The 27,961-nt window shown below is 41.9% G+C and overlaps 1 protein-coding gene across 1 annotated transcript; it reads left to right on the top strand.

Moving 5' to 3' along the window:
- Positions 1-9,845: 9,845 nt before the first annotated feature.
- On the top strand, positions 9,846-21,121 carry LOC306918160 (uncharacterized protein; the record flags this gene model as incomplete). Its single annotated transcript, XM_079531042.1, has 5 exons — positions 9,846-9,882; positions 11,368-11,687; positions 16,264-16,545; positions 18,309-19,222; positions 21,038-21,121. The coding sequence occupies exons 2-5, from the start codon at positions 11,438-11,440 to the stop codon at positions 21,119-21,121; spliced, it is 1,530 nt and encodes a 509-aa protein (XP_079387168.1). The 5' UTR covers positions 9,846-9,882; positions 11,368-11,437.
- Positions 21,122-27,961: the final 6,840 nt, after the last annotated feature.

The following is a 27,961-nucleotide window of genomic DNA, read 5'->3' as shown; positions in this document are numbered from 1 at the left end:
TTAAATTACCTCCGTTAACATGTAGTGTCTATGGAGTGACGTCACGCTATCACCACTAACGCGGAAAGTGGGCGTATTAAGGGGGCGGGGAAATTCTGTGAGATAGGCCTAGTCTGTGCAGCATTTGAGCCACGGACCACCATTTTATGAGATTTAGCCTCTCAGACCCTGTAAGGGTCCATTTGGTTACATGTAAGCCAGGTCTCCCCATTGACTTTCAATGGGGTATTTTGTCTAAGTTTATTGCACATTACGTTGCCACCAACATTCTAATGCTAACATGCTAACATGCTAATACTAACATACTAATGCTAACATGCTAGCATGCTAACATTTTAATGCTAATATGTTAATGCTAACATGCTAATGCTAACATGCTAATTCTAACATGCTAATGCTAACATGCTAATGCTAACATGCTAAGGGGTCCATTTGGTTTCGCTCAGGGGGGCGGCCCGGTTCCGGCGAGCCGCCCCGCGTCTGAAATGGTTGAGAGTTACGTGTTTCCCCGATTTTCTCCATTGACTTTCAATGTGTGTGTGTGTGTGTGCGTGCACATGTGTGCATGTGCGTGCATGTGCGTTCGTGTGCGCGCGTGTGTGAGAGGTGGTCAACTTGACCTTGAATCATTTACAAAGTATCATTTTCACCTGGGCTACTCTATGCAAATGCAAACACTATTGAAAGTTAAAAGCTCACTGACTCTCGTATGTCCGAACAAATTGCTACAAATCGCAAAAAGTAAAAGTCGAATGCGATTTTTGTTTTCACCGTGAGTGACCCGAGACATTGCGGTACGCCGTGTGCGATCGTGGTATTGGTACGATAAAAAACGTGGTTATAAGAGCGAGTTAAGAATTGTGTTTGTGATGAGAAAATTTGCTGACTCATTCAGGCAGGTAACATGGAGTTTTATGACACATTATGATGGTACACCTGCAACGTATTTGAATTCCGTCTGAACCACGACAAAGTCGATGGCTTCGTGTGCTGTTTGACTTTAAATCGTGTTTCCACGTAACAGTATGCCAGAGCAATGTGGCTCCAAAGTAACGTGTCGTTTTCTGTTTTTACCCGCGTCTCCCCATTGACTTTGAATGGGCATTTTTCGCGTCGTTTATTGCGAATTACGTCGGCACGGTAACGCGAATCGGAAAGAAAAGCACAAGCACACCATTCCCGGCCGAGCCGCACGTTTTGATGTATATATTGCGGGGCTTTGGCAAACCGTGCGGCCGGCCATAGCGGACAAAGTTTTGCGTCTTGATTATTACGATTAAGTATGCGTTTCGGATTTCAACCTGTGTTTCTGCCATTGCATGGCAGGCACCCAGAATTAAGTATGCGTTTTAGATTTCAACCTGTGTTTCTGCCATTGCATGGCAGGCACCCAGAATTAAGTATGTGTTGCGGATTTCAACCTGTGTTTCTGCCATTGCATGGCAGGCACCCAGAATGATAATACGAATGACTGACCTGGCTGGATACATATCAGTATGCCCATCCATTGTGTGACCTGCATAATGAGCAACGAAAAAAAGGCAAAGATCTGTCCCCCCACCACCTCCTTCCAACACGCCGAGGTTTAGTTTGTCCGACCTCCTTCTGCGTAGCAGACTTTAGCTTAGTAAGTCAGTAGTCCACTGTAGCTGATATGTCCCATGTTCTGTCTGAACTGAAGCAGTCAAAGCCAAGGAGAATGTTACAATACTAATTCCCCATCGAGCAGCCTGCCCTGCTGCACTGAATGTCACATCTATCTGCATAAAAAAACAAAGTCTATTAGCATAAAAACAAATTGATTATAGGCCTATAGATTATATGAAAACACATGCCAATGATATGATCAATATTTTGTGATAATTGCTGAAAAGATATTGTGATATAATATTTCGCCATTGCCCGCTCCTACCTCATATCACTTTATTAAAGAAAAATCACACCCGTTTGAAGTAAGGGACGCTCTTATCATACATCATCAGGATTCATCTCATACTGGCCAATCATAATGCCTGTTGCCTGTGATTGGTTAGCTGATTTGCTCGTTTACATATGACGTAAATTGTCCCTTCAATGTTTAGCAGAATTTTGACCTAATTTATCTGTTCATTGTCAATGGCAATGTGGGGAAGGATTTAGCAGACATTTCACCTGAATTCCCCTTTCATTGTTAATGGCAAATTTTGAGATGTGTTGGGACAAAAGCTATATATAGGAGGTGCTAGCGCCCCTTAAAAACACGTTATTTGGTAACTTTTCATCGTGCCCCTAAAATAATTTGTGTGCTACTAGATTTTTCTACTTGAAAAAATGCTAAGCGTTGAGCCATGTCCACAGGGCTTGTTTGATGATGGAGGCTTTTAGAGTTCTCTGTCTCACCATTTTGATCATGCCTCTCCCATTCTCTCTCTCTCTCTCTCTCTCTCGCTCTCTCTCTCTCTCTCTCTCTCTCTCTCTCTCAGGAGTGAGGTCCAAGTCTTCCAAGACATCTCAGGTCTTCCTGCATAGACACATCAGGAGGAGTCACAATGACCTCTACTGCCAAAAGCTGAGGAATGGACAGATCACCACAGCAGCCTGTCAACAAATCACCAACTCTACAACCTGCCAGAAAAAAGGATACACTGACGAACCGAGACCTTACAGTCATCAACAGTTTACCAAGACTTTACCTGAACTAGAAGAAGTACAGACACATCAGCTGACTTTCACAGGTAATAAAAGCCACATCTGTGAACACTGTGACAAGAGTTTCAGTAATTCACCTAAGCTGAAGAGACACCAGCGTGTCCACACCGGAGAAAAACCTTTCCAATGTAAACATTGTGACAAGAGTTTCCGTGACTCAGGTCATCTGAAGGCACACCAGCGTATCCACACTGGAGAAAAACCTTTTCAATGTAAACATTGTGACAAGAGTTTCCGTGACTCAGGTCATTTGAAGGCACACCAGCATATCCACACTAGAGAAAAACCTTTCAACTGTAAACATTGTGACAAGAGTTTCCGTGACTCAGGTCACCTGAAGGCACACCAGTGTATCCATACTGGAGAAAAACCTTTCCAATGTAAACATTGTGACAAGAGTTTCCGTGACTCAGGTCATCTGAAGGCACACCAGCGTATCCACACTGGAGAAAAACCTTTCCACTGTAAACATTGTGACAAGAGTTTCAGTGAATCAAGTAATCTGAAGAAACACCAGCGTATCCACACTGGAGAAAAACCTTTCCACTGTAAACATTGTGACAAGAGTTTCAGTAGATCAAGTAGTCTGAAGACACACCAGCGTGTTCACACTGGAGAAAAACCTTTCCACTGTAAACATTGTGACAAGAGTTTCAGTGAATCAAGTAATCTGAAGAAACACCAGCGTATCCACACTGGAGAAAAAACCTTCCAATGTGAACATTGTGACAAGAGTTTCCGTAAGTCAGGTGACTTGAAAAGACACCAACGTGTCCATCGGAGAAAAACCTTTCCACTGTAAACATTGTGACAAGAGTTGCACTGCTTCAAGTAGTCTGAAGATACACCGGCAGCGTGGCATTGGTTCGACCTTCCGTTAGATCGACCATTACTATTACTAACCCTATCTCTAACCTAAACGTAACCGCAAGCACAGGAGCAACACACCCCTCACCAACCTTAATCCGTTAGTTTTAACGTATCCCTCACCACCCTAACACAATCAGTGCCGGGATTCCTTCAAAATAGGAGCTCTGGGGTGCCAGAAAGACATGCCCGCTTTTACTCTGAAACCCACGACCCGGAAACAATCCGGATAAAAAGTTTGCTTTACATTGTTAGCTTACATTGCTATCGTTTTAATTTATACGATATATGATCCAAAAAGCGTTCATATTTTGCGGGAGAGAAGGATGAGGAGCAGAAATGAAGCGCTAGTATATCCATCAGCTCAAGACCACGGAGAGCGCCCTGGATAAGGAGAGACGAGGCATTATTTCGAGAGTGTAGCATACGGTGGCCGAAAGTCGAACTGAAAAAATAAAAAAAGGAAAAAATGCAGAATATTATTTTCCCGCCTGGTATCATTGAGGATGCGCTAGGATGTCTACAGACGTCGTATGCCCCCGAACGGTTTGATTCCCTATGACGTTTCCAGACGTCCTACGTACGGAATGTGTTAATCCGGTTGTTTTAACGTATCCCTCACCAACCTTAATCCGGTCGTTTTAACGTATCCCTCACCAACCTTAATCCGGTCGTTTTAACGTATCCCTCACCAACCTCAATCTGGTCGAACTAATGGGAGGTCGAACCTTAGGGCAGCCCCCGATACACCAGCAAACTGTCCAGCGTGTACCAGCAGTGATAAAAGAAGAAGTCGGCGAGGAAGGACGTGCATGAGTGAGCTCTGCACTTGAGCCCTAAAGTATAGTCTAAAGTACTATTGAACTTTAATTGGAAATCTCCGACCGCCATGGATTAATTAATTGTTTAATTTGTTTATGATTCCATCTATGAAATAAGAGCCACTGGCCTAAAACATTCGAGGACCTTTCTGTTTATTTCTGGACAAGCTACTTATTTTGTTTTCTTACTTTCTTGACATTATATGGCTGCAGTGCCAATAGCGTGGATAGATGTTTGGTTTAGTATAGGCCTCGAGAGGGCAAAAAAAGACAAGAGGCTAGCTTCTATGGCTAAGGCCTATAGGCCCCAAACATGCAATTGACTTTGTATCCTTTTTTTCTGCTGAGAGTACAAAGCCTGTTGAGTGACAATGTGAATATACTGTATTATGTATGTCCTCACTTGATGTGTATAAATGCAGAGTACAATATTGTTTACTCATGTGTAGTATTATGCTTGTGCCACAGTGAGGCGCCCAAGCGCAAGGTATTGTGTGCAGGGTCATTCTCCATGTGTGCCTGCTATTACATCCAGGACTCCAGCCATGAGGTTCAGTCTGTGTCTGCGAGAGAGAGAGGAGCCGGCCACCGTGAGATGAGTGGACCGGAGAATAAATAAATATGCCAGACTCGAACAAAGAATGCTTCAACATCTCCATTACTTTTCTCTGAATGCAACGCTCATGTTAAGCTGCAGAGTATAACTTATCAGGTTTTATTACATGGCTTGGTTGAATGCTTGATTCTGATTGGTCAATCGCTTAATTCAGCGGTGAGTTATCTCATGATAATGACCGCTCCGCTGTATAATGACCGCTGCCTAATCAAACCCTCTGAGCACCACCAGCTGCGCGGCTGCGCCCGCTTGATTTACTGCCGTTTCCAACATAACAGCCATGTAAACACACACACTACTGACACACAATGTAATTTACAGCTAAACATTGCTCTTAAATTTTTTTTTGAAAACATTTGAGCGAGAAATAGACGAAGCAGCTGGACCCGAAAATGGATTCTATTTGATCAACTCACTTCCTTGTTTTCCGACAGTGCTTCAGCCCTGCAGCTGGGCAGACTCAGCCAGCGCGAAGTTATGGAATACTTTTTTTGTTGTGTTTTGGATCCATGGATTAATTTATGTTAGTTAGCCATGTAATAAGCGGGATAATATCTTGCTAGGTGGTCATTGTCGGGATATAATTCACCTTCAGGGAGTGTAACCACCGAGGCGAAGCCGAGGTGGTTACACTCCCTGAAGGTGAATTATATCCCGACAATGACCACCTAGCCAGATATTATCCCTTACATATAGTGACACCACACTATCAGCCCCTCCCCCTTTATCATACAACTACAGCTGTGGGTGCGGCTTCAGTTCAGGTGGATCACCACCCATCACCAGGCAAACCAGGCATACTTAATGAACTGGTGGGCGTGCCCACATAAAAACAACATTTTAACAAATATTGTACACTTTTTTGAACAAATTATACCTCCTTATATAACAATAAGAACTGATGATCATGTTTTAGGGTGGAATAAAATCACAGGACTCCATCTTTAATTTATTTGTTTTATTTGATTTTCTCAAAACTATTGCCACAGCCCATAGCCATAGAACCGCATACTTTATTCCTATTGGTAATGAAGTCCAAACCTTAAAAAAAAAACTTTGGGATTAATAAAGTGATTATTATCCAAATGAATTCAGTTAATTAAAAATACCTCTTTTCCAATGTGAAATGCCACCGAATTCTTAATTATTTTTCCTTGTCTTTATTATTGGCGAACTTGTGAAAGCTGCATGCTTTTATTGTGAAGGCGCTCAGTTCTCAGTTTAGTTCTCACAGCCTGCATATCTCCGCATGCTGAAAATAGCTGATCTACAAGCTCACAACGCGTCACGGACGCAACGCGTTGTGAGCTTGTAGATCAGCTATTTTCAGCATGGAACACATGACGAAGAATGAATCATTACTGTGCTTCTGTGGAGGAAGGGAGATTGAACGAAGTTGAACGTGAGAAAGTGACGTTCACACACGTCAGAAATGAATGCGTTCATCATGCAGAAATACAGTACGTTCCATTGACGTTACCCCAAAATATGAACGTGTTCGTAAACGATCGTTCTATGACAACAGGGACAACACTGTCGATACCGAATACCGATACCAGTGTTGTGATCTCGTGTTGTTTCTAGCTATATATTTCGTGTTGTGTTTATAGCAGACTCCTCACTCATATGTGCACTTGCAGTTTGAAACTCGAAAGCAAACTCCACATGCCCCAACATTTTATTTACCTGCCATAGTGTCAACCCCTACCCCTGTGTCGGATCGGTGGTTAGACTGGCATATCCGCCGATAACGATATGAACCGATATGACAAATAAGGGCCGATACCGATTATTTTCCGATAACAATACAGTATCGGGACATCTCTAGCTTTAAGTAGCATGTGACGTGTCAAATGTCATGTAATGTCATGTAATGTGTGTTTTCGAATCAAAGTTAAAATCTCCAAAGTAACTAGAGTTATCAAATTATTGTAGTCAATGTAGTGGATTGAGTAAAAGTACACATTTTGGCTCTGAGGTGTAGTGGAGTAGAAGTAAAAGTGGAAACACTCAAGTAAAGTACAAATACCTCACAATCGCACATGTATGTAGCCTACATACATGTACTTAGTTTCCTTTCTTACACCACTGTCTATTAGCCTATAATGTCTACCAAATAAGCAGCGCAATGGTGCCATCGTGTGGACAGTGGATGAACTTGCTTCGACCACAGCATTTATTTTTATGCTGGATTTTAAACTATTAAATTCACTTTGCCACTAGATATGCCACTCGATACTGGGTCCTCTATTCTCCTGAATGAATGAGTGATTTTGTTTGGTTATTGTCTTTTGTCTATTTTTAACTTTGCATTGTTCTGACACACCTATTTCAACTTGGTATGCTCTCTGTTTAAAGTCTTTTTTTCACTGCTCAGAGTTTCTTGTTTCATTTTTGGTGTTTGTTTTAATTTGTTAAAAAGACAGACGTCTCTTTCATTTTCTCCCTGTCACGAACTTTCTTATTGTCTGCACAAAGATTGATTGATTGATTGATTGAAATATTTATTAACAGTTTGCAGAATTACAGTACATTTCAAGCACAAACTCAATACAAAGGCTGTTAACTGTGAGTGGACGACCCAATTAAGCATTACACTTGTTTCCAATAGGGTCCACCATGTTCAATTCATCAAACACATTTAGAGACGTACAAATAGACACTTCTATATAGACAAAGAACAGAACAGGAATTCATCATAATGGAGGTAAAAAGGGAAGAGAAACATATACAGTGAGGGAAAAAAAGGGGTGGGCGGTGGGGGGGATTCACGTTCAGCTCCGTTCATTTGTTTGTTTTCCTTGGAGGAGCTGCGTTGGGTCCCCAAGTCGGCTCCGTGGCCGTACCTTGAGTTGGCTGTGTGGCCGTGACCGTCTCTTGTGTTGTCCTTGCATTGGGTCCCCAAGTCAGCTCCGTGGCCATACTTTGAGTTGGCTGTGTGGCCGCGACCGTCTCTTGTGTTGTCCTTGCGTACGTGTTTGAGGGATTCCGATTTTACAGGGGCCAGTTTCGAATTGCAGCCATCCGTAGGTGCCCTTTGAGAGCGGTTTTGAAGGAGTCAAGGGATTCGCATGTCTTAATGACTGTTGGTAGGGCGTTTTACATTTTGGTGGCATAGGAGCGAAAATAATTTAGTCCCTTGTTTGTGCCGAATCTGGGTTGTACATGGTTCGTTGCACTCCCTCTGGTGTTGTGGGTGTGGACTTCGCTAACATTAAGGAAGTATCTAGACAGGTACATGGGTATCTTGGTGGTGTATCGAATCTTGTGGACCAGACCCATTGCAAGATGCTGTACTCTGTCGTCGACCCTAAGCCATTCCAGCCTGTCGAAGTGGGCAGGGGTTCGGGGCGAGGTCAAGTAGGATCCTGACCAGTTGGTTGTGGGAAGTCTGGAGCCTAGTTTTAAGGGCCTTTGAGGTGCTGTGGTACCAGGAGGTGCATGCATAGTCAAAGAAACCTTGTGCAAGGGCTCCTGTTAAGGTCTTCAAGGTGTTTTTGTTGACCAGTGAGGAGATCCTGTAAAGGAATCTTGTTCTTTGGTTGACCTTTTTGATTACGTTGGTGGCCATTTTATCACCGGAAAGATTAGCCTCCAGGATGGAACCTAGGTAGGTAATTTCATCTTTACATGTGATAACATTGTCACCCACTCTAACCAAGAAGCCATTTGCCTTGCTGAGATTACTATTAGAGCCAAAGAGAATGGATTCAGTTTTTCCCAGGTGTAAAGATAGTTTGTTATCAGCGAGCCAGGTGCAGATTCTACCGAGTTCAGAGCTGAGGGCCTTTTCAACCTGCATTTTGTTCCTGTCCGAGTCTAGCAGTGCCGAGTCATCTGCGAACAGGAACAAGTTGCAGTCACAAGCTGAAGTCATGTCGTTAACATATATTAGGAACAGTAAAGGCCCTAGTATGCTCCCTTGTGGAACGCCACAGCTCACTGGGAGGGGGGGGGGGGGGGACGGGGACGACAGTGTTCCATTCATCTGTTCTCTCCCCTCCAGGTAGGATTGCATCCAGCTCACTGATGTAATATCGAAACCAATTGCTTTTAGCTTGTTAACCAGTATGGAGTGGTTCACGGTGTCAAAAGTCTTTTGGAGGTCCAGCATGACCATGCCGCAGTATTTGCCAGCATCCACCTCATGTTTGATGTGGTCGCTCAAATAGAGAAGGCATGTGTCAGTGGAGTGGGACGTTCTGAAGCCAGATTGGAACTCGTACATTAATTTATTAGTGGCAAGATACTTTTCAACCTGTTCATAGACTTTTTTTTCCATCACTTTCTTTATGGAGCTTAGAATAGAAATAGGGCGGTAGTTGCCAGGGTCTAATTTACTCCCAATAGCAATAGGCCTATAGAGATAGTTAATCTCACCCCATTTAACAACAAAAATACAAATGAATCAATTATTTGGCAACATCAATAATACAACAATGGATACAGTACACAGCTTTGAAAAAGTACAAATACATAGGCCTATTTGTAGTAAAAAATAAAAAATAAAGTGTATGTGTAATGTGCGTGGGTGTAAGAGTGGAAAACACTAAATTGTTCGATTTGAAGCATCAAATGGTTTCTATAAGCTTATATTTAAAATTATTTAGGGAAGTTAGACTTTGATGAGATCACAGTATAGCTGTTCCACTGTATTACACTACCATGGCTCCCCCTAGTGACCCTTTATGGTACGTGCACCGTGCTCGCTCTAGCAGCAGCGCTAGTGCGCATGTGCACAACCCTTATGCGTGTTCGCCCGCTGGACTGTTGACACTTTAATAATACAATTAAAAGTAAAAGTTATGGTTTGAAAACAGTGTGGTCGTTAAGCAGCAGGAGGACGTTTGTTTGTTAGCAGCTCAACCACTGAAAGAAACAAAGCTACAGGTAAAAAGATGAACTGATTTGTGTTTTTACTACATTTATAGACTTATATTATTGACTCATGAATATTTTCACATGGAACATGATGAGTAGCCTATTTCACTCATATCTCCGACTCCTTGTTAATACTAGCAGCAGTAATACTATTGTAGCTTGTTTGTTATGTGATTGTGAAGAAGCAGTAGTTAATAGTAGCAGCGTAATAATATTGTAAGACAAGTCACTCCTCCAAAGGGAGCTATAGCTCCCTTACCTACGTGGCTTGTTGCCTGCTTGCTCTGCTGAGTTGGAGATCGGGGTTCGATTCCAGCTCAGGGTGCTAAACGTTACAATATTGTTTTGTTGCATCACTATTATGAATGTAACCATAACGTTACATCAGTGGGTTGTACTGTTGCAGGAGAGAGAGAGCGAGAGAGAGAGAGAGAGAGAGAGAGAGAGAGAGAGAGAGAGAGAGAGAGAGAGAGAGAGAGAGAGAGAGAGAGAGAGAGAGAGAGAGAGAGAGAGAAAATATAACGTAACGTAACGTATCATATCTTTTATGGGTCTAGAGCCAAATACAATGTTTGGGAATCAGTGGTCTAGGGACTGTTAAAAGGATTGCCATGGGCACACTAACCAAACACTGCTTCTGCTTTGACGTATAGCAAATGTTCGTTGCTTAGTTTTTATGTATTAGTCTTTATTGCTTGTTACTATACATTCCTGTTCTCCCTTTGAGCTTCTCCTGTAGTGGGTTCTGTATTTATGATCGAGCATTGTATGTTTGTCCTGTTTTTGTCGTGTATTTATTGTTACTGGCAGAGCTGTGTCACTGATGTCTCCTCTTCTCTTGGCCAGTTCACACTGTGTAAAAGAGACTTCAGTCTCAATGTGGTTTTTACTGGTTAAATAAAGGTCAAATATTTGTATTTGTCCCTTTATTTTTTGTTTCCTTCGTTTTGTTTTTAATGATTAGGCTACTATTTCAAAATATATTAAAAAAGAAAAACATTCCCCAAAAAAGCAACATTTTTCATGAATTAATAACAAAATCCAAAGATTTTCAGTAATCTCATGAAGAAATTTGTTGTGAGCTTGTAGATCGGCTATTTTCACTAGTTTGGGCCCCGGGCAAATATCTAGTTGACAAGAAATAGTTTGAGATTGAGAACCACTGACTTGGAAACAGATTTTTCAGACAACTCATGTAGAAGACATTTGTAGAATCGTCCTCCAGCTGTGAATCTGCCTTTAATGTGACTTCTCACTCAGCTGCATGTTGCAACTATGACCATTAAACTCACTCCATGCCACATGACGCCTTATGACGCCTATCCCATATGACCATGTGACACACACACACACACACACACACACACACACACACACACACACACACACACACACACACACACACACACACCTCCAGATTCACATGATGGAGAGTTGGGCGAACACCACTAGGTCTCCAGTTATTAAAGTCCTTCCTTATTCACTTGATTTCAGATCAGTGTTTGGAGTCCAGACTGCAGGTGAAGATGAACTCTCCAGACTCATAATAACTACAATACCCCTGATGCATCACTCCCAGGTGGAGATGAACTCTCCAGACTCAGCCAGGGACGTTTCTATTAGACAGGAAGCTGAAGACATCTCTATTAAACAAGAAGCTGAAGACATCTCTATTAAACAGGAAGCTGAAGACATCTCTATTAAACAGGAAGCTGAAGACATCTCTATTAAACAGGAAGCTGAAGACATCTCTATTAAACAGGAAGCTGAATACATTTCTATTAAACAGGAAGCTGAAGACCAGCCACACCTCAGTAAGTTTCATACATGTGGTCTTCCTTTCTTTAATATTTTGTTCTGTAGGACTGCCACAATTGAGCACCAAAGTCTGACATCAATATCGGTAGAGGGTGCGAAGTCCACGGGTACTTTTTATTTGCATTGTAATCCCCATAGGGGGATATTAGATCGCATCATATAAGAACTGTGTTTGAAAAATAAACAAATCATCCTGCCATTTCACTCATATGGATATGAAGAATCAACTGACTGATGTTACTGCTGCCAAATTAGTTAAATTTTCGCTAGAAACAGACTGTATCAAATGAGTGACTGAGTACTGACTGTCATAAACGATACAGAGACACCTCCCAGACAATATCTTCAGGACAGTTTGTACCACCATTTTTATATGAGATGATTTTAAGATGACCCCATGTTATTCTCCATAGAGAGATATCTGCTGTGAACCAGGGGATGAGCGAGTGACGTCAGGACTTTGGCGCTCTATGTCTTATTAGTGGATATTAATACAATCTGGGAATACATTTCTTACCAAGAATTTTCTTCACCAATGTGTTTGTAAAGGTGTCTACTAACATATCCCACATTGGTTTATATTCAACCACCCTAGGGGAATTTTTGACAGCTGCTGAAAGTTGGGGTACCATGCAACCATTAGCCTATAAGGCAAAATGTTCTAAATTTCATTATGCCTTAAGTAGCATGTGATGTGACGTGTCAAACTAGGGGGTTTTCATCATTCTGAATCCATTCGAAGCATTCCTAAAAATGGCCATAGCCATCATCACCAATGTGATGAAGTCAGCACATTTGGGCAAGGGTCCATTTGGTTACATGTGTCAAACTCTCATTGTTACAGACCTTTAAGGGTCCATTTGGTTACAAGTGTCAAACTCTCATTGTTACAGACCTGTAAGGGTCCATTTGGTTACAAGTGTCAAACTCTCATTGTTACAGACCTGTAAGGGTCCATTTAGTTACAAGTGTCAAACTCTCACAGTGACAGACCTGTAAGGGTCCATTTGGTTACATGTATTACACTCTCACAGTGACAGACCTGTAAGGGTCCATTTGGTTACATGTGTTACACTCTCACAGTGACAGACCTGTAAGGGTCCATTTGGTTACCCATAGGAATGCGCACAGGGGGACGGCCCGGTTCCGGCGAGCCGCCCCACGTCCGAAACGGTTGAGAAATGACAGAGTTACGTGTTTCCCCGTTTCTCTCCATTGACTTTCAATGTGTGTGTGTGCGTGCACGTGTGTGCATATGCGTGCATGTGCATCCGTGTGCGTGTGTGAGAGGTGGTCAACTTGACCTTGAATCATTAACAAAGTATCATTTTCACCTGAGCTAGTCTATGCAAATGAAACCACTATTGAAAGTTAAAAGCACACTGACTGTCTCAACGAGAGAACGTATGTCCGAACAAATTGCTCTATCGCAAAAAGTAAAAGTCGAATGCGATTTTAGTTTTCGCCGTGAGTGACCCGAGACATTGAGGTACGCCGTGTGCGATCGTGGTATTGGTACGATAAAAAACGTGGTTATAAGAGCGAGTTAAGAATTCACGTACTGTATGTATCTGGGCTATGGTTGTGACATTGGGTGAAAGAGGACGAGTGTGGCTACATAATTACCGAAACCCATGCATGTAAAGTGAATATTTTGGCCGTGAGGACGATTTGTTCGGAGAATTTCGGTATAGTCTTCACACTGCCTCAGCACTCTGACCAGGCCCTCGTTCTAGGGCGTGCGACACTCTAGGGCGTGCGATCCGAGATTATTGCTCAGACCACACACAATTTGAACTGCGATAGCAGACAAACCGTGCGACATAATAGAATTCCGTCTGAACCACGACAAAGTCGATGGCCTCGTGTGCTGTTTGACGTTTAAATCGTGTTTCTACGTAACAGTATGCCAGAGTAATGTGGCTCCAAAGTAACGTGTCGTTTTCTGTTTTTCCACGCGTTTCCCCATTGACTTTGAATGGGGCATTTTTCGGGTCGTTTATTGCGAATTACGTCGGCACGGTAACACGAAACGGAAAGAAAAGCACAAGCACACCATTCCCGAGCCGCACGATTTGATGTATATATTGTGGGGCTTTGGTAAACCGTGCGGCCGGCCATAGAGGTCAAACTTTTGCGTCTTGATTAATACGATTAAGTATGTGTTGCGGATTTCAACCTGTGTTTCTGCTATTGCATGGCAGGCACCCAGAATAATAATAATAATAATACAACTTTATTTGTATAGCACCTTTCATGACATGAAATGCAGCTCAAAGTGCTTTACAGAGCAATGGAGAAAGAAAGAAAAGAAAAGCAAGGCATAAACATTAAAAAATAATGCAATACAGTGAGGACATGAATAACAAAGAAATTAAAAGATCAATTAAAAGCAAGAATGTAGAAGTGGGTCTTGAGCTGTGCTTTAAAAATGTCTACAGAGGCTGCCTGTCGATGGTACAGTGGGAGTTTGTTCAACAATGGCAAACTAGTAAATATTGTTCCTGAAGAAACACCCATCTAAAAAAAGTAGATGTGTGAGGCACCCGGGGCCGTGGTTCAATTGTTATGTTACCGAGTGAGTGTGTGAGAGAACGGACTAATAGTCGCCGAAATAAAGGATTTATGTAACTCACATTGGCTGTTAATATTCCATTTCTACTTTCTTCTAATGGATTCTAGCCAGGGGTGAGTAGGAAAACATCTCTGAAGAAGTAGCAGCTCCCTTTAGTTTCCTCTGAAGTGATGCAGTTATGTCCATTATTGTCACCGTTCGCAAAGTGCAACTTTTTCAGAGAGCTACAATGTTATAACAACGGCCTCTGCCAACTTGGCTATAACCTAGTTAACTACTGTACTTTTACATTAATCATTGCCTCTCAAACCCAGATACATAGCAGAACGTGTAATGTGTGTCGCCTATCCAAAAGAACAGACATACAAGCCATCCATGTGCCACTCATGGCGTGTCGACAGCTTAAAGATCTGTTATTTCGGGCACATAATAACTATCAGGCGTGCCGCGCGGCTATGGATGTCGGCTACACGCCTCTACAATACTAAGCATTACAGTGGACTGTAACATTGCGTGGTCATGTAACTTGCTTGTATGCAGTTAACATTAGCGTTTACACAGAGTTATAACTTATATGGAGCGTTTACCGTGGTGACGCTAGGTTATTCGAGACAGGTTTAACGAGACAGCAGTGTGTCTCGTTAAACTCAGACGTTTCCAAAATGAGCTATAGCGGATGAATCGATGGTCTTATAAAACATTTAAGCATATGGCAAGTTAATTCAAGTTATATAGCTGATAGCTTAAGTACAGAGGGTTAGTTCACTAAGTATAGAGTGTTTAAGTACCGTTTATTTCATTTCATATTGACCTACAATAAGAATAAGTAAATGTTGTGATTCATTCCATGTTGAGTTAAAAATAAGTTAATTGAAATAGTATTAAAAACAGTCTAAAAATAATTTCACTATTTACAGTAACAGTTAAAAAGAGAATTGTACTATTTACAGTTAAAAAAGAGTTATTTGAAAGACTTATTATTATTGTTGTTCACTTTATGCTTGAATTTGTTGTGGATTTATTGTTCTTTATTTGGTATAAGAGAAATACGTTTTCGCACTTTTATTGTGAAGGAGTAAACCGGAAACGGAATTCATGTTCACTTCAGTGTGATCTTACAACCTAGAATGGACGTACACAGACTAGTGCATGTTGACATGATTCTTGATGCAACATGACCAACAGAATCCACGTAAATAATTGAAACCTTTACCACATTTTGTATCCATGTTTGTTTTGTATTTTTCTACTGCAAGAGAAGTCGGTAAACTTTGTTATTTTATACTTGTTGTCGTCATTTCAACCTTTTAAGAACTTTCACTACAGAGGGTTAGTTCACTAAGTATAGTGTTTAAGTGCTTAACAACTTTCAATCAAGTATTTGAAAGCTTAGCGTCTGCACTTTCTTACTCTTTACAAAACTGAAACATTCCACAAGTGTGGAAAAATACTTGCTCTGGCAGCGTGAACAAGACATTTGGTGCTGATCACTACAGTAGTTTGTGAGATTTGATCGCTACAATAGTTTGTGAGATTTGATCGCTACAGTAGTTTGTGAGATTTGCCCAAGACACACAGGCAGACAGATTCACAGACTCACAGACCCATTTATAGATGTACAGACCCAAAGCTACGCCATGGAAATCTTTTACATAGATTGTTAAGCTACCATCGGTCCACATTTCAAGCTTTCATTGTCAGAAGTGCTTCTCTTTCATAACGCACTGTGTGGCATGACTGTTTTTAAAATTGTTTCATCATTAAAAAAAACAATGCTGTAACACCATTATTCAATTTGGGCCTAAAGTAACTAAATATATTACTTTTGTTTGTTTGTTTTGCTAAAGTCTTGCTAAAACAACATTAATAACCTGTAGTTAGTAACGGTTTAGTCAATCTTATCTTGGTAGCTCATTTTGTACATGGAAGATGGGAGAAGAATGGATTTACATTTTAGGAATCCAGTGTTGACCATCATGTTATGTTTCTGCTCCTAGACATCCTGCACATGGTTGTGTGTAAAGAGGAGGTTTCTCCTGAACAGGAGAGGAGCCTCAGTCTGCTCCAGGGGGAACCAGAGCCTCCACACATTAAAGAAGAACAGGAGGAACTACTTCAAAGACCAGAAGAACCTGTTGGGTCAACGTTGACATTACTAGCAGTGAAAAGTGAAGATAGTGATGAAGACATCTCTTCCCACTGCTCTGAAGTTGAAGTTGAACTTGAATCCGACACTGAAGTGACTGAAGACAGTGATGATTGGGAGGAGAAACATGGAGGTCAGTCATTCCGGGGAACACCTGGCAGTTGGCATGAAAAATAGAATGATGATGAATAGAAACTAAATGTAATAACAGAGGAGCCATAGGACTCCCATCCACGGGCAGGGCTCGACAGTGCGACTAGGTACTCGCATTTGCTACTAAAAATAGCACCGTGCGAGTTGTAGAATTCAATTTGTAGCACCGGTGCGACTACATAATTTGACCGTTCAATCGTGATCAAGACACGGCTCCGATACAGCAAGTGCACATTCTATAGTCGCAGTTCTATACCTACATTTATATTCTGTAGTACGGCGGTGTCGTTCGCCAAAAAGAGTAGATCTACAAGCTAACAACGTGTCGAGGCTCAATGCGGTGTTCATTTGAAGATCTATGCCCCTTTGCTCCCACCGCCCCGCCCCTCCCTGTGTCGCTGCTCCGTGCACTACCCTGTCACTGCTGTCAGCAGCGACAGACAGAAGACAGAGCGAACGCAGCGCGATAGCATTAGCATGATAGCACAGAAGGAGTTGCTTGGACCCCGACACGTTGAATACTAAAGTTATTTGCAAAGTTTGTTTGTAATGTTCAAACCTAACTTGATATAACTTTTAACTCAACGCGGGGAAAACAGCGTGCAGCCGTGTACGCAAAGAATACACGCGCGCACGCACATGTAGTGGACGGATTGATGTCTATGAAAACCCTTGCTTAGCGTTTGCTTACAAACGAATGATGAATTAATGATAATACAAATGACTGACCTGGCTGGATACATATCAGTATGCCCAATGCCCATCCATTGTGTGACCTGCATAATGAGCAATGAAAAAAAGGCAAAGATCTGTCCGTCCACCCACCACCTCCTTCCACCACACCAAGGTTTAGTTTGTCCGACCTCCTTCTGCGTGGCAGACTATAGCTTAGTAAATGAGTAGTCTACTGTAGCTGATATGTCCCATGTTCTGGCTGAACTGAAGCAGTCAAAGCCAAGGAGAATGTTACAATACTAATTCACCATTGAGCAGCCTGCCCTGCTGCACTGAATGTCACATCTATCTGCATAAAAACAAATTGATTATATAGATTATATGAAAATACATGACAATGATATGATACATATTTTGTGATAATTGCTGAAAAGATATTGTGATATAATATTTCGCCATATTGCCCGCCCCTACCTCATATCACTTTATTAAAGAAAAATCACACCCGTGTGAAGTGAGGGGCGCTCTTATCATGCATCATCAGGATTCATATCATACTGGCCAATCAGAATGCCTGTTCCCTGTGATTGGTTAGCTGATTTGCTCGTTTACATATGACGTACATTTTCCCTTCAATGGCAATGTTTAATTTATGTCATATTTAGCAGAATTTTTACCTAATTTATCTGTTCATTGTCAATGGCAAATATTGAGACGTGTGAGGACAAGATTTAGCAGACATTTCACCTGAATTCCCCTTTCATTGTGAATGGCAACATTTTGAGATGTGTGGGGACAAAAGCTGTATATAGGAGGGGCTAACGCCCCTTAAAAACACGTTATTTGATAACATTTCATCGTGCCCCTAAAATAATTTGTGTGCTACTAGATTTTTCTACTTGGAAAATGCTAAGCGTCGAGCCCTGTCCACGGGGCTTGTTTGATGATGGAGGCTTTTAGAGTTCTCTGTCTCACCATTTTTATCCTGCCTCTCCCATTCCCATTCTCTCTCTCTCTCTCTCTCTCTCTCTCTCTCTCTCTCTCTCTGTCTCTCTCTCTCTCTCTCAGGAGTGAGGTCCAAGTCTTCCAAGACATCTCAGGTCTTCCTCCATAGACACATCAGAAGGAGTCACAATGACCTCTACTGCCAAAAGCTGAGGAATGGACAGATCACCTCAGCAGCCTGTCAACAAATCACCAACTCTACAACCCGCCAGAAACAAGGATACACTGACGAACCGAGACCTTACAGTCATCAACAGTTTACCAAGACTTTACCTGAACTAGAAGAAGTACAGACACATCAGCTGACTTTCACAGGTAATAAAAGCCACATCTGTGAACACTGTGACAAGAGTTTCAGTAATTCACTTAAGCTGAAGAGACACCAGCGTGTCCACACCGGAGAAAAACCTTTGCAATGTAAACATTGTGACAAGAGTTTCACTGCTTCAAGTAGTCTGAAGAGACACCAGCGTATCCACACCGGAGAAAAACCTTTCCAATGTAAACATTGTGACAAGAGTTTCCGTGACTCAGGTCATCTGAAGGCACACCAGCGTATCCACACTGGAGAAAAACCTTTCCATTGTAAACATTGTGACAAGAGTTTCACTGCTTCAAGTAGTCTGAAGACACACCAACGTATCCACACTGGAGAAAAACCTTTCCACTGTAAACATTGTGACAAGAGTTTCAGATTTTTAAGTAGTCTGAAGGCACACCAGCGTGTCCACACCGGAGAAAAACCTTTCCACTGTAAACATTGTGACAAGAGTTTCAGTGAATCAAGTAGTCTGAAGAAACACCAGCGTATCCACACTGGAGAAAAAGCTTTCCACTGTAAACATTGTGACAAGAGTTTCACTGCTTCAAGTAATCTGAAGACACACCAACGTATCCACACTGGAGAAAAACCTTTCCACTGTAAACATTGTGACAAGAGTTTCAGAGTTTTAAGTAGTCTGAAGGAACACCAGCGTGTACACACTGGAGAAAAACCTTTCCACTGTAAACATTGTGACAAGAGTTTCACTGCTTCAAGTAATCTGAAGAAGCACCAGCGTATCCACACTGGAGAAAAACCTTTCCACTGTAAACATTGTGACAAGAGTTTCACTGCTTCAAGTAATCTGAAGAAGCACCAGCGTATCCACACTGGAGAAAAACCTTTCCAATGTAAACATTGTGACAAGAGTTTCACTGCTTCAAGTAATCTGAAGGCACACCAGCGTATCCACACTGGAAAAAAACATTTCCAATGTAAACATTGTGACAAGAGTTTCCGTAGGTCAGGTGACTTGAAGAGACACCAGCGTGTCCATCGGAGAAAAACCTTTCCACTGTAAACATTGTGACAAGAGTTTCACTGCTTCAAGTAGTCTGAAGATACACCGGCAGCGTGGCATTGGTTCGACCTCCCGTTAGATCGACCATTACTAGTACTAACCCTATCTCTAACCTAAACGTAACCGCAAGCACAGGAGCAACGCACCCCTCACCAACCTTAATCCGGTAGTTTTAACGTATCCCTCACCACCCTAACACAATCAGTGCCGGGATTCCTTCAAAATAGGAGCTCTGGGGTGCCAGAAAGACATGGCCGCTTTTACTCTGAAACCCACGACCCGGAAACAATCTGGATAAAAAGTTTGCTTTACATTGCTAGCTGACATTGCTATCGTTTTAATTTATACGATATATGATCCAAAAAGCGTTCATATTTTGCGGGAGAGAAGGATGAGGAGCAGAAATGAAGCGCTAGTATATTCGTCAGCTCAAGACCACGGAGAGCGCCCTGGATTAGGAGAGACGAGGCATTATTTCTGCCGCTAAGTCAACGGTGAGCTAACATGAGCCGAGAGTGTAGCATACGGTGGCCGAAAGTCGAACTGAAAAAATAAAAAAAGGAAAAAATGCAGAATATTATTTTCCCGCCTGGTATCATTGAGGATGCGCTAGGACGTCTACAGACGTCGTATGCCCCCGAACGGTTTGATTCCCTATGACGTTTCCAGACGTCCTATGTACGGAATGTGTTAATCCGGTTGTTTTAACGTATTCCTCACCAACCTTAAGCCGGTCGTTTTAACGTATCCCTCACCAACCTTAATCCGGTCGTTTTAACGTATCCCTCACCAACCTCAATCTGGTCGAACTAATGGGAGGTCGAACCTTAGGGCAGCCCCCGATACACCAGCAAACTGTCCAACGTGTACCAGCAGTGATAAAAGAAGAAGTCGGCGAGGAAGGACGTGCATGAGTGAGCTCTGCACTTGAGCCCTAAAGTATAGTCTAAAGTACTATTGAACTTTAATTGGAAATCTCCGACCGCCATGGATTAATTCATTGTTTCATTTGTTTATGATTCCATCTATGAAATGAGAGCCACTGGCCTAAAACATTCGAGGATCTTTCTGTTTATTTTTGGACAAGCTACTTATTTTGTTTTCTTACTTTCTTGACATTATATGGCTGCAGTGCCAATAGCGTGGATAGATGTTTGGTTTAGTATAGGCCTCGAGGAGGCAAAACAAAGACAAGAGGCTAGCTTCTATGGCTAAGGCCTATAGGCCCCAAACATGACTTTGTATCCTTTTTTTCTGCTGAGAGTACAAAGCATGTTGAGTGACAATGTGAATATACTGTATTATGTATGTCCTCAGTTGACGTGTATAAATGCAGAGTACAATATTGTTTACTCATGTGTAGTATTATGCTTGTGCCACAGTGAGGCGCCCAAGTGCAAGGTATTGTGTGCAGGGTCATTCTCCATGTGTGCCTGCTATTACATCCAGGACTCCAGCCATGAGGTTCAGTCTGTGTCTGCGAGAGAGAGAGGAGCTGGCCACCGTGAGATGAGTGGACCGGAGAATAAATAAATATGCCTGACTCGAACAAAGAATGCTTCAACGTCTCCATTACTTTTCTCTGAATGCAACGCTCATGTTAAGCTGCAGAGTATAACTTATCAGGTTATGGTTCCAAGGAGTCGTTCGGAAGAAAGGTTTAACAGTAAGTTTCCAGTGTAAAGCTAGTTAGCAAGGAGAGGTAAGATAGCGAAGTAGCCATGGATTACCGGCACAAGCAGGCAGTGTTGGGAATGTTCACTTTTTTATGAACTAGTTCAGGTCATGGTTCCATGGTTCATGTTTTTTTTTCCTTCTTTTTTTTCGTAAAGATGCCACAATTTTTGTACTTTTCCAGTTTTTCATGTGTCTATGAGGTGACAGTAGCCTACTTCATTAGACACCCTGGAGTCGTTTTTATGTGCAATGGTGTATAGAGCGTCGCAGTCCCGCCTCCTACCCTGACCCAGGAAATGAAACCCAATGCATTATTCTCATAGACATTTCGTAAAGTATTTATTTAAAGACGGTTACGCCGCGGACAAAGCCAACTCGAGTCGTGACAACTCATGACAACACAAACAATATTTTGGACCAAACAAATAATTACAAAGAAGAAAAACAACAAAGAAAGTGTTGTAACCTGCCGTTTTTTTCTTCTTTCTAATTATTTGTTTGGTCCAAAATATTGTTTGTGTTGTCATGAGTTGTCACGACTCGAGTTGGCTTTGTCCGCGGCGTAACCGTCTTTAAATAAATACTTTACGAAATGTCTATGAGAATAATGCATTGGGTTTCATTTCCTGGGTCAGGGTAGGAGGCGGGACTGCGACGCTCTATTAACTTTGTATTTAGGGTTTCTTCCTGGAGGCTGAACCCTTGACGGTCAAACGGGCCAATGAAATAAACAGTAATATAGTGACACCACAATATCAGCCCCTCCCCCTTTATCATACAACTACAGCTGTGGGTGCGGCTTCAGTTCAGGTGGATCACCACCCATCACCACCCACCAGGCAAACCAGGCATACTTAATGAACTGGGTGGTGTGCCCACATAAAAACAACATTTTAACAAATACTGTACACTTTTTTGAAAAAATTATACCTCCTTATAATATAAGAGGTATAATTTAACGGAGGTTCTTATTGTTATATTATAACAATAAGAACTGATGATCATGTTTTAGGGTGGAATCAAATCACAGGACTATTGGTAAAAAAAACCTTTGGGATTAATAAAGTGATTATTATCCAAATGAATTCAGTTAATTAAAAATACCTCTTTTCCAATGTGAAATGCCACCGAATTCTTAATTATTTGTCCTTGTCTTTATTATTGGCGAACTTGTGAAAGCTGCATGCTTTTATTGTGAAGGCGCTCAGTTCTCAGTTTAGTTCTCACAGCCTGCATATCTCCGCATGCTGAAAATAGCTGATCTACAAGCTCACAACGCGTCACGGACGCAACACGTTGTGAGCTTGTAGATCAGCTATTTTCAGCATGGAACACATGACGAAGAATAAATCATTACTGTGCTTCTGTGGAGGAAGGGAGATGTATGTATGGACAGTTGGACGCAAAAATATGTTTGAAACATTGAAACATTCAAAATGTTGAATCAAACGACAACACGTTTAGTTTACCTCCTCAGTGTTTGGGTCGGGACATGTTCTGTATGTGTCTGCTGTCTGTGTGCATTACTGGATCATCATGCAGCTATACGCGCTGCACGCTCCAGTGAAATTGTACGGCTGAGAAAGATTAGTTAATTTGTGTCGGATATAAGGGCTTATTTGTGGGTTTTCTGCTAGATATTGAGGCCTGTTTAGGGTGTGTTTTAACGGAGGTTTCGCCTGGAAGGCTCTATGGAAACACTCACTCTTGAACGAAGTGGAATGTGAGAAAGTGACGTTCACACACGTCAGAAATGAATGCGTTCATCATGCAGAAATACAGTACGTTCCGTTGACGTTCCCCCAAAATATGAACGTGTTCGTAAACGATCGTTCTATGACAACAGGGTTGTGATCTCGTGTTGTTTCTAGCTATATATTTCGTGTTGTGTTTATAGCAGACTCCTCACTCATATGTGCACTTGCAGTTTGAAACTCGAAAGCAAACTCCACATGCCCCAACATTTTATTTACCTGCCATAGTGTCAACCCCTACCCCTGTGTCGGATCGGTGGTTAGACTGGCATATCCGCCGATAACGATATGAACCAATATGACAAATAAGGGCCGATACCGATTATTTTCCGATAACAATACAGTATCGAGACATCTCTAGCTTTAAGTAGCATGTGACGTGTCAAACTAGGGGGTTTTCATGATTCTGAATCCATTCCAAACATTAGTTTAGCAAGAAAAACACTAGTTGGGCTAAAAACAGCCATAGCCGTCATCACAAATGTGAAGAGGTCATCACATTTGAGCAAGTGGCTATAGGGCCGAATCTACAAGCTCACAATGCGTCGCATCACGCCACATTGTGAGCGTGTAGATCTGCTATTTTCAAATGGCCGAAATGTGTAATTGGGTTGAAGACAAGTGCAGGTTAATGTGTGTTTTCTAATCAAAGTTAAAATCGCCAAAGTAACTAGAGTTTTCAATTATTGTAGTCAATGTAGTGGATTGAGTAAACACGTTTTGGCTCTGATGTGTAGTGGAGTAGAAGTAAAAGTGGAAACACTCAAGTAAAGTACAAATACCTCACAATTGTACTTAAGTAGCCTACATGTACTTAGTTTCCTTTCTTACACCACTGTCTATTACTAGCCTATACTATAATGTCTACCAAATAAGCAGCGCAATGGTTCCATCGTGTGGACAGTGGATGAACTTGCTTCGACCACTGCATTTATGCTGGATTTTAAACACTATTAAATTCACTTTGCCACTAGATATGCCACTCGATACTGGGTCCTCTAGTCTCCTGAATGAATGAGTGATTTTGTTTGGTTATTTCACTCACATCACAGCTGTCACTCGATCCTGTAGGTTCACACTCTATAACATACGACGAATTAGACCGTTCCTCACCCAGGAATCATCCCAGCTCCTAATCCAGACAACAGTCCTGTCAAAACTTGACTATTGTAACTCTCTCCTTACTGGCCTACCGGCATGTGCACTGAAGCCTCTCCAACTGATCCAAAATGCCGCAGCTCGCTTGGTCTTCAACCAGAAAAAAGGAAAAAATGCAGAATATTATTTTCCCGCCTGGTATCATTGAGGATGCGCTAGGACGTCTACAGACGTCGTATGCCCCCGAACGGTTTGATTCCCTATGACGTTTCCAGACGTCCTATGTACGGAATGTGTTAATCCGGTTGTTTTAACGTATTCCTCACCAACCTTAAGCCGGTCGTTTTAACGTATCCCTCACCAACCTTAATCCGGTCGTTTTAACGTATCCCTCACCAACCTCAATCTGGTCGAACTAATGGGAGGTCGAACCTTAGGGCAGCCCCCGATACACCAGCAAACTGTCCAACGTGTACCAGCAGTGATAAAAGAAGAAGTCGGCGAGGAAGGACGTGCATGAGTGAGCTCTGCACTTGAGCCCTAAAGTATAGTCTAAAGTACTATTGAACTTTAATTGGAAATCTCCGACCGCCATGGATTAATTCATTGTTTCATTTGTTTATGATTCCATCTATGAAATGAGAGCCACTGGCCTAAAACATTCGAGGATCTTTCTGTTTATTTTTGGACAAGCTACTTATTTTGTTTTCTTACTTTCTTGACATTATATGGCTGCAGTGCCAATAGCGTGGATAGATGTTTGGTTTAGTATAGGCCTCGAGGAGGCAAAACAAAGACAAGAGGCTAGCTTCTATGGCTAAGGCCTATAGGCCCCAAACATGACTTTGTATCCTTTTTTTCTGCTGAGAGTACAAAGCATGTTGAGTGACAATGTGAATATACTGTATTATGTATGTCCTCAGTTGACGTGTATAAATGCAGAGTACAATATTGTTTACTCATGTGTAGTATTATGCTTGTGCCACAGTGAGGCGCCCAAGTGCAAGGTATTGTGTGCAGGGTCATTCTCCATGTGTGCCTGCTATTACATCCAGGACTCCAGCCATGAGGTTCAGTCTGTGTCTGCGAGAGAGAGAGGAGCTGGCCACCGTGAGATGAGTGGACCGGAGAATAAATAAATATGCCTGACTCGAACAAAGAATGCTTCAACGTCTCCATTACTTTTCTCTGAATGCAACGCTCATGTTAAGCTGCAGAGTATAACTTATCAGGTTATGGTTCCAAGGAGTCGTTCGGAAGAAAGGTTTAACAGTAAGTTTCCAGTGTAAAGCTAGTTAGCAAGGAGAGGTAAGATAGCGAAGTAGCCATGGATTACCGGCACAAGCAGGCAGTGTTGGGAATGTTCACTTTTTTATGAACTAGTTCAGGTCATGGTTCCATGGTTCATGTTTTTTTTTCCTTCTTTTTTTTCGTAAAGATGCCACAATTTTTGTACTTTTCCAGTTTTTCATGTGTCTATGAGGTGACAGTAGCCTACTTCATTAGACACCCTGGAGTCGTTTTTATGTGCAATGGTGTATTAACTTTGTATTTAGGGTTTCTTCCTGGAGGCTGAACCCTTGACGGTCAAACGGGCCAATGAAATAAACAGTAATATAGTGACACCACAATATCAGCCCCTCCCCCTTTATCATACAACTACAGCTGTGGGTGCGGCTTCAGTTCAGGTGGATCACCACCCATCACCACCCACCAGGCAAACCAGGCATACTTAATGAACTGGGGGGTGTGCCCACATAAAAACAACATTTTAACAAATACTGTACACTTTTTTGAAAAAATTATACCTCCTTATAATATAAGAGGTATAATTTAACGGAGGTTCTTATTGTTATATTATAACAATAAGAACTGATGATCATGTTTTAGGGTGGAATCAAATCACAGGACTATTGGTAAAAAAAACCTTTGGGATTAATAAAGTGATTATTATCCAAATGAATTCAGTTAATTAAAAATACCTCTTTTCCAATGTGAAATGCCACCGAATTCTTAATTATTTGTCCTTGTCTTTATTATTGGCGAACTTGTGAAAGCTGCATGCTTTTATTGTGAAGGCGCTCAGTTCTCAGTTTAGTTCTCACAGCCTGCATATCTCCGCATGCTGAAAATAGCTGATCTACAAGCTCACAACGCGTCACGGACGCAACACGTTGTGAGCTTGTAGATCAGCTATTTTCAGCATGGAACACATGACGAAGAATAAATCATTACTGTGCTTCTGTGGAGGAAGGGAGATGTATGTATGGACAGTTGGACGCAAAAATATGTTTGAAACATTGAAACATTCAAAATGTTGAATCAAACGACAACACGTTTAGTTTACCTCCTCAGTGTTTGGGTCGGGACATGTTCTGTATGTGTCTGCTGTCTGTGTGCATTACTGGATCATCATGCAGCTATACGCGCTGCACGCTCCAGTGAAATTGTACGGCTGAGAAAGATTAGTTAATTTGTGTCGGATATAAGGGCTTATTTGTGGGTTTTCTGCTAGATATTGAGGCCTGTTTAGGGTGTGTTTTAACGGAGGTTTCGCCTGGAAGGCTCTATGGAAACACTCACTCTTGAACGAAGTGGAATGTGAGAAAGTGACGTTCACACACGTCAGAAATGAATGATCATGTTCGAATCATGCAGAAATACAGTACGTTCCGTTGACGTTCCCCCAAAATATGAACGTGTTCGTAAACGATCGTTCTATGACAACAGGGTTGTGATCTCGTGTTGTTTCTAGCTATATATTTCGTGTTGTGTTTATAGCAGACTCCTCACTCATATGTGCACTTGCAGTTTGAAACTCGAAAGCAAACTCCACATGCCCCAACATTTTATTTACCTGCCATAGTGTCAACCCCTACCCCTGTGTCGGATCGGTGGTTAGACTGGCATATCCGCCGATAACGATATGAACCAATATGACAAATAAGGGCCGATACCGATTATTTTCCGATAACAATACAGTATCGAGACATCTCTAGCTTTAAGTAGCATGTGACGTGTCAAACTAGGGGGTTTTCATGATTCTGAATCCATTCCAAACATTAGTTTAGCAAGAAAAACACTAGTTGGGCTAAAAACAGCCATAGCCGTCATCACAAATGTGAAGAGGTCATCACATTTGAGCAAGTGGCTATAGGGCCGAATCTACAAGCTCACAATGCGTCGCATCACGCCACATTGTGAGCGTGTAGATCTGCTATTTTCAAATGGCCGAAATGTGTAATTGGGTTGAAGACAAGTGCAGGTTAATGTGTGTTTTCTAATCAAAGTTAAAATCGCCAAAGTAAGTAGAGTTTTCAATTATTGTAGTCAATGTAGTGGATTGAGTAAACACGTTTTGGCTCTGATGTGTAGTGGAGTAGAAGTAAAAGTGGAAACACTCAAGTAAAGTACAAATACCTCACAATTGTACTTAAGTAGCCTACATGTACTTAGTTTCCTTTCTTACACCACTGTCTATTACTAGCCTATACTATAATGTCTACCAAATAAGCAGCGCAATGGTTCCATCGTGTGGACAGTGGATGAACTTGCTTCGACCACTGCATTTATGCTGGATTTTAAACACTATTAAATTCACTTTGCCACTAGATATGCCACTCGATACTGGGTCCTCTAGTCTCCTGAATGAATGAGTGATTTTGTTTGGTTATTTCACTCACATCACAGCTGTCACTCGATCCTGTAGGTTCACACTCTATAACATACGACGAATTAGACCGTTCCTCACCCAGGAATCATCCCAGCTCCTAATCCAGACAACAGTCCTGTCAAAACTTGACTATTGTAACTCTCTCCTTACTGGCCTACCGGCATGTGCACT

The sequence above is a fragment of the Electrona antarctica genome (assembly GCF_951216825.1).
Source record: "Electrona antarctica genome assembly, contig: scaffold_340, whole genome shotgun sequence".
NCBI lineage: Eukaryota > Metazoa > Chordata > Actinopteri > Myctophiformes > Myctophidae > Electrona > Electrona antarctica.
The sequence above is the reverse complement of the archived record's forward strand: the minus strand, read 5'-3'. Positions and strand labels throughout refer to the sequence as shown.